The sequence below is a fragment of the Magnolia sinica genome, chromosome 6 (assembly GCF_029962835.1).
Source record: "Magnolia sinica isolate HGM2019 chromosome 6, MsV1, whole genome shotgun sequence".
Classification (NCBI taxonomy): domain Eukaryota; kingdom Viridiplantae; phylum Streptophyta; class Magnoliopsida; order Magnoliales; family Magnoliaceae; genus Magnolia; species Magnolia sinica.
This window is the reverse complement of record NC_080578.1, coordinates 64,180,824-64,188,734: the sequence shown is the minus strand read 5'-3', so window position 1 is coordinate 64,188,734 and position 7,911 is coordinate 64,180,824. Positions and strand designations below refer to the sequence as shown.

At 40.2% G+C, this 7,911-nt stretch overlaps 1 protein-coding gene across 2 annotated transcripts in view; it reads left to right on the top strand.

Annotated features, from left to right (window-relative positions):
• Positions 1-4,213: 4,213 nt before the first annotated feature.
• The window catches only part of LOC131248813 (uncharacterized), an 88,168-nt gene continuing 84,470 nt past the window's right edge, over positions 4,214-7,911 (top strand). The window contains exons 1-6 of one of the 2 annotated variants that reach the window (XM_058249285.1): positions 4,214-4,405; positions 4,561-4,581; positions 4,680-4,780; positions 4,878-4,935; positions 6,432-6,475; positions 6,585-6,665. In XM_058249285.1, coding sequence (XP_058105268.1) covers positions 4,384-4,405; positions 4,561-4,581; positions 4,680-4,780; positions 4,878-4,935; positions 6,432-6,475; positions 6,585-6,665 — 327 coding nt within the window. In that variant the 5' untranslated portion in view covers positions 4,214-4,383. The remainder of the gene's footprint in view (positions 4,406-4,560; positions 4,582-4,679; positions 4,781-4,877; positions 4,936-6,431; positions 6,476-6,584; positions 6,666-7,911) is intronic. The other variant, XM_058249284.1, reaches the window with a different exon arrangement.

Sequence of the window (7,911 nt, the reverse complement as noted above, 5' to 3'; positions counted from 1 at the left end):
ATATATTTAATGATGGATGTATGTTGTCTGTATGAGTGCATAAAACATGGAATAGATTAAGCCAAACTGCAAACATAATTCAGGGATAAGTGAAAGACGCAAACGGAAGACTTAAAGAAATATATGTGTACATGTGCAAGTCCCTGTAATATGTGTACTCTGCCAGGTCATAATTACAAGTGTTGTTTCAAAATATAAGTATCAAAATGAAATCATCTATTACAAAGAAAACCCAGAATCTCCGTAGATTAGGACACGACTCACATGAACCCGCCTGAGAACTGCATAAAAGAAAATGCATCCTCGTCATCCTCATACTCCTACTCTGCCTCAGGGGTCGCGTTATCATCTGCATCTAAGATAGAGTCTGGTTGGTGTTGAAACACCGTCCCAGAATGTGGGAGTGAGTGATCAACTCAGTGGAACTATACAGTAAAAGTTAACGTGTTATCAAATCAATCAAGCAGTAATGATAAGGCAATACAATCAAACACATCCTAATTACTCTTGTTAATGCAAGGATGTATGTAGAAATGATGTATGCTCTCGCCTGCACTCCCTCAGCGTCTTCATCTTATGGTACGCATGACAACCTCTCGCAGTGCCAACAACGCCAACGCACATGCAATGTGGTGCATGAACATGATTACCAAGTTGTTATTAGTCCTTTTCATACAGCAGGATTGGGAAGCTAAGGTACCTTCCTCATATCAATTTCCAAACAGTGATCCATTCTAGGGTCGTCAGTCCTAGACAATCTCATACGATCATATGGTTCTAGGTCACTGCAAAGGGCTCGTCACCAATCAATGCATGCCTATCATACCTTAGTTACTACCCTAAGGCTCGTCGCCTTAATGCAGTAGAAAGGTATGCTCGAGTTCACTACAAAGGGCTCGTTACCAATCAATGTGGGCCGATAGCACGAATATAGTGTCCCATACCACCATAATCGGCTCATGAGTCTGGTGTGCTCACTGGTCACTACGGGGAGGCTCGTCACCCCAACGTAGGCTGACAGCTCGACCACAGTGTCCCATACCACCATGCCTGGCTCATGAGTCTTAGTGGATCAAGGTATAATGGTTAACGGGATTGCATTGGTAAGTTTGGTACCCTAGATTCAAGCAATAGCGTCCATACATGATGTACATCCACCGGGACAATCGGGTTACTTGACGAACTCGACTAGTACGAGCGCACGTTGAGTTGAACGACATAGAGTGCGCAAACACTCCGTGTGGCCAAACCACTGCCGACAACCCTAATACGACTCGGTTTCGTCAAACACGTCCTATACGGCGAAATCAACCTCGGCCACGAACTCACGGTTTGTTACCGATTTCCTGGACTATTTCATAGTCCCAAACATCTTCAATTATAACAGATATTCATACTAACAATTTAAAACAGTAACGGAACAACAATTCTAATCATACAATATGGAAGCATTTTATGAATATCAACTTAACATGGATTTACACATAAGTAGTACTTGAAGTTAAACAACAAAGAATGTAAATTGCATGTAGAAAATCATACAAACCAATAGGATAGTTGAGAATCTCTTCTCAACGCCCGTAAAAACAAGTTAATATATTACACACTTGATCATTCAGACATTTCTACAAACACTTAGACTACATATTCTAACATCATGACGTATGTTGGTGATAACACACATTTGGACAATTCCTTTCGCCAAGGAGTTGATACACATACAACTAGCACAATTACACGACAATTAATCATTGTAAACACATGTTCGTATTTCATACGTATATAATACTTTCTACATATACAAGGAATACACAATTCTCAATATATCTCATATATATCAGGAACGCAATTTAAACATCGCATTTTGCATGTGAAATTGCACCCATAACAATAATAAACCATCAACCAACATTGAAAGCCTTGAAAACCATAACCTATACGAATATAGTTTGCACCTTAAACCGGAAAATGCGCACAGATCTGATTCAGACGATGAATCTTCGTCAACGGCGATTAGATAACCTAAGACATGAATAGAAATGAGCTACATCAATACTTAAAACTATTCTAAGCTCTAAAACAGACTAGGGTTTGATTGACTTACCCAAGAATGAACTTAAATTGCCGGAATAACGATTCAGAAGTGATGGTTTATGAACGCAGAATAACAGGGGAGAATCTCAAGATGATTCACCAACTTCTCTCTCACTTTTTCTCTCTTTTCCTCTCTCTCTCTCTCTCTTAGCTAGGGTTAGAAAATTCGTATGGAATTGAGAGTGAGGGTTTTAAGGTCTTTATATAGGCCTAATATGGATAAAAATAGCCCCAGGGCCAAGGTATACTTAGGTTATAACCAAATCAGGTCTATATCGGTCCAACGGAGCACTTCTGGTGGTCCTTTCTCCACGTGAGGTCGAACTTAAGCTCACTGACCATGGATCTAGGTCAGGCTGAGTTTTAGTACCGATCGAATTTACAGATCAGCCGTGACGGACTAATCTTAATTCAACAGTCATCGAAACTCGATTAGGTCCACCGGCACTATGACATACCTGGGCCATCTTCCCTAATCCAAGGGTAAAATTGGGTCAGAATCCAACGGTCAGAAAGCTTAGAATCGGTGCGCAAGCGACACGACTCAGATTTCATAAATTCATATTTAATTTCTCAGCTTTCTCACACTCCTTACTTCGGACTCAAGTAAATCGACACAGGACAACGTCTGGACTTGATTTTTGAGGTGATGGTCAAGCCTAACAAAGAGATTATAATTGTCTAAGATCGTCGCTATCGGACTTTCGACGCACGGTACAGGTCCGATACAAAGTTTCCAAGTACTCCCGAGAGCAACTGGATTTAGCGTTGAATCCAAGATTTCAGGGTAATATAGCGCTAATGATTCTACAGGTTTTGGGTCCTGCAGATCAAATTTAAAGTGATTAGTGCTAATTTCACAAGTAATCGAGTTTAACGCTAATTAACCCACATATAACTTCTAAGGAATTTGAGGTAGTACTTTAGTCTTTGTACGAAATTTTCCGGGTCATTACAGTTCCCACCTTTAAATTGATAGTTTAATTACAATATTCACAATTCCTTCCCTATTTTAGATAGTTATATATATTTCTCTAGTTCTAGTTCTAGTTACTTTCAGAAACGTACAAGATTAGTCCATGTGGATTCGACCTTGGTCTCATCGAGATTATTACTACATTGCAACCCTACACTTGGGGTTGTGAATAAGTTTTTGACGTCGTTGCTGGGGACTACGGTTGTGTTTTTATGAGATTAATTAGTATTAGAATTAGGTTAAGATTATGGTTAATTTAGGTTAGGATTTTTCTTATTTTCTAAAATTTTCTAATTTAGGGTTTTTAGGAATTTTCAGTTTTTAGATTTAGTTTTTAGGACTCATCTTTAATTGTTTTCTTTCCTTATTCTTTTTTCTTCTAACATTGCTAAATTAGTTTTGTTTTTGTAGGATTTTCAATTCTAGTTCTTCTCTTTTGGTAATTTCTTCCCTATACTTGCTTTCCATACTTGCTGTAGGTATTAGAAATTTGGTGTAGTTCATGCCCACGCGGGTAAGGAACCATACTTTGAGACCTTTGAGAGAAGGAGGTTTGGTAGAAAAATCCATTGACAAGTTAGAAAATCCTCAAATATTTTTGAAATTTCATCTAAGAGAATGACTTAAGAACATCGGGTTAATGAGGATCCTGTGCATCACATACCATTTATTAGGACGGTGCGTGATGAGAATGAAGTGCATCAGGTTCTATTGGTTCAAACTTTACGAGATTACTTACAATCGGTGAAAACAAGTTCACCTTCTTGTATAATTCTCCATCCAATTTTCCAGCTCACTTTAAAGCATTAAACCAAAGGTGAAGTAGATCTAAAGCTCAAGTGGACCGCACCCCATAAAACAGGGGTAGCTGAACGCCCACTGTTTAAAAGTTCTCGATCAATCTGACGTTTGTGTTTTCCATTCATCCAGTTCCATGACACTTTATGGACAAGTTCTGATGGCAATTAAACATTACCGTGGCCCTAAGAAGGTTTCAACGGTGGCTGTCATTGTCCCCTTGTTTCCTGTGGTGGTTCACCTCTCATTTTTTTTAATCTTAAAATGAGCTGAAAAAATGGATGAACATCATGGATTAAACACATACATAATAGCGAGGCTCACAGAACCTATCAAGTCCCAAGATTTCGGTATCGGAAGCGTCGCTGCGGAGGCCCAGCCCCACCTGTCATACCCCGGGGAGTATCAAGTGCGATAACCCATAGCGTGGATCGTTCTTTTTTTAGCGTCTCTCTTTCTAGCAGGTCGGTCTCTTTAGTCTCTCCCTTTCTCTCCAGAGCTTCGACAGCTTTTCCATGGCGTCTCTACGTATGATAGGCAAGCTCCACACCCTCCATAACACTCACAAAACACAAACACACAGAGAGAGAGAGAGAGAGAGAGAGAGAGAGAGAGAGAGAGAGAGAGAGAGACTTTTCTGCTCTTTTCCTAACTCCCTGTCTCTGTATTCTCACTATCTATGGGGTAATCAGATATAGCCGTCAACTTCACCGGTGAGGCATTTAAACCAAGATCTGCTGTCCCAACTTTTCCTTTTCTCATTTGCTATTCCCTCAAACATAACAAAAAAAAAAAACGGGGCCCTGTGCAGACAACATGTTCAAGGGTATCTACAACGGCAGGCAATGCCATGCCGCGGACATCCCTGCTGTGCTTACAAGGGCGTGGAGTTCCGGAGTTGACCGAATCATTGTCAGTTATCTCCATCGGGATCCTCTTTTCCATTTTCACTTTGCATTTGTACATTGCATTTTCTATTATCTTACACCATCACCATTTTCTGGAGAAGGTTACTGGCGGGTCTCTGGAAGAATCGAAGGAAGCCCTAGCCATTGCAGAAACTGATGGTTTGTTGTTGATTTTGTTCTTCCTTGTTTAGGGCCTGTTTGGATGCCCGTAAGTTCTTTTAAGTTGTAAGTGACTTACAAGTGACTTACCTGTAAGTCACTTACAGGTGAAAGTTACTTACAGGTAACCTGTTTGGATGTAAGTTGTAAGTAACTTACTTACAGGTGAAAGTTACTTACAGGTAACCTGTTTGGATGTAAGTTGTAAGTCACTTACAGGTAAGTTAGTTTTTCTGTTTGGATAACCTGTAAGTTACTTACAGGTAGAAAGCTGTATATTCACATCGAACAGAGCTTAGATTGGGGAATCGTTCTAAAATGTTATAATCATATAAAAAAAACATGGATCAAATATGTTATTTTGTTAAGCCCATCAAGATGAATATTTGAGATAATCATTAAGCTAAACCAATCATCAAGTGAGCTATAAAAGTGGGCCCACGAATTCAAACTATCTATAATATGGAGTAATAACTCAATTCAAGCATTGAGAATAAACTTAAAAACATTAATAGAAAATCTAATAATTAAATTACTTGCATTCCAACTGTGCAATCTGATGTAATTTCCAAGGGCCAGCATATAATCAATCCCACTCTATCATCAAAGTTTTTCTCATTCTCTAACAAGGAGTTTGATGCCCGGGATCTAAGAGATTCACCAACACTGATGTAGATCGTTAAATTACTTGCATTCCAACTATGCAATCTAAGAGATTCACCAACACTGCGAGTACATCATAGGATCACCAACCACATGCCACATTGAGACCAACTAGATAAATGATCTACAGGATCACCAACCACAGGCCACAGTCCCTGACGGTTTCATGGGATGCTGCATCACTTGGTCCGTTCGGATTCGAGGCCTATGACACGTGTGAAAAAATGTGCATGTGCGCAGGTGCATATAAGTGACTGTTTGGATGCCAGCGTGCCTTATAGAGCAACGTCAAACTACTCCCGTTTTCAAAGGAGAAAAAAAGGGTAGATGAAAAATGCACCAACCCTACCGTTTTAGGAGGAGAAGAGATGGAAGGCGGTAACTGCAGCGAGAGATTGCAGAGACGGAGAGAGATTTGGTGGGTTGGTGCGTTTCTCCCTCTTCCCCTCTTTTTAAAAATCTGATCGTTGAGCCTGTAAGTCACCTACAGGGAAGTGACTTCCCACCCCCATCCCCCTGCAGTTTTTTGGTAGATTTGCTTGTGACTTATAGGTTGTAAGTTGCTTACAGGTGATTTTTCTCCCCCAAACACCACCTGTAAGTGACTTCCCTGTAAGTCACTTCCCACTTACCCAACTTACAGGCATCCAAATAGGCCCTTCTTGAGAGATGAATGCCCCCCCTCTTATTGGTGCACAAACCTCTCTGCAGTGTAGACACAGCATTGCCAAAGAGAAAGATGGGCTTATGAATAAAAATAAGGGGTGTAAGTATTAAATTCCTTCTATATATTCTCAGCGCCTTTGTGTCCAATTGTTTTCTTCACCATTTAGGGCGGCTCTTCTGCACTGTAGGTGTGCATCCTACCAGATGCAAGGTGATTTCTCCCATGCAGTTTATTTTTAGTTAATTAATTGTCTCATAGCACTTTCTTTTTCCTTTTGGTTATTACCTGTTACTGTTTTTCCTTTAACATTAAATTTCAGGAATTTGAAGAAAGTGGTGATCCGGAACGACACTTCCAAGCACTCTTGTCATTGGCTAAAGAGGGGATTGAAAAAGGAAAGGTATGCTGTCTTCTCATTAACATAACGTGGCATTTTTTCTTTTTATTTTTTTATTTTGTACTTTATTTGGAGTTTATTGGCTCAAATTATAAGGCGTATCGTTTTTTTTTTGTCTTTTCTTTTTTGTGCTTGACGTGGATTTTATTGGCTCAAATTATAGGCTGTCATGTGCACTCCCCTAGTATTTGTAGGTGGTGTACATATGTGTGTGATACAAAGCCCGGTTCATGATGTGCAAAGACGGTTACATAACAACTGTTACATAATGGTAACGGTCAGTGTTGTCAAAATCCTATTGAGTCGAATTTTAAGCAAAACAATTTGAATCTCACCTTGAATCCTTTTTTATATGAATCCTACAATTCTATGATTTGAATCCAATGATTTACGATTCAAATTATTCTCTCTCTTTTATTTTAAGCTTCACTTGTGTTGAGGCACAAAAATATTCCATATTTCTCTCTCTGGAAATCTCATTCTTGGATAGAAGAATGAATGGATGTCATTTGATGCAGAAGAATGGATGGACGTTGTCTTGCACAGAAGAATGGATGGGCGTTATTTTGAATGAAGGAAGCCTTATGGGCCACCTGGTATAAAGGATGGCTGTCCTTTGTCTTAAAGAAAGGAGGAGGAATGGAAGTTGCCTTGTATTAAGGAAAGAATGGTTGAACACCACTATTTAAGGAAGAGGTTGGTGAACACCACTATGTAAGGAGGGTGGAAGTTATATAAAGGGAGAAGTGGTGGTGATCACCACTGTTTAAGGAAGGGAGGAGCCTGGGAGGCCTATAAATAGCTCTCCTCACTCCTCATTTGGACAAGAGAGAAGAAGGAGAGAAGTTAGGGGAGAGAAGTTAGAGATTCTTGTCCGCCTGTTGAGAGAGATTGGTGTTATGCGCAAGGTATTCAATGGGGCACACAACAAGGGGTTGCGCACAACGCCCCTTTCAATGGCCACTTGTCCTAATGTTTGTTGTGCACCACTTTTGGTGGGAACTCTGTTTTAAGACATCCCTTGTGTGCCACTTCCAATGGAGCATTGTCCAAATACATCGCTTGTGCGCCACTTTCAAAGGAAACCTTGTTCGCACAACCACTCTTTGTGCACCACTTTGGTTGGATGTTTGTCCTAAAGGAGGGCTTTGTGTGCCATTTCAAAGGGGATCTTGTCTTAATCCAGTGCACAACCCCCTTCCATGGGATTAGCGCACAACACCTCCCTTTCTCCCATGTCTTAACACCC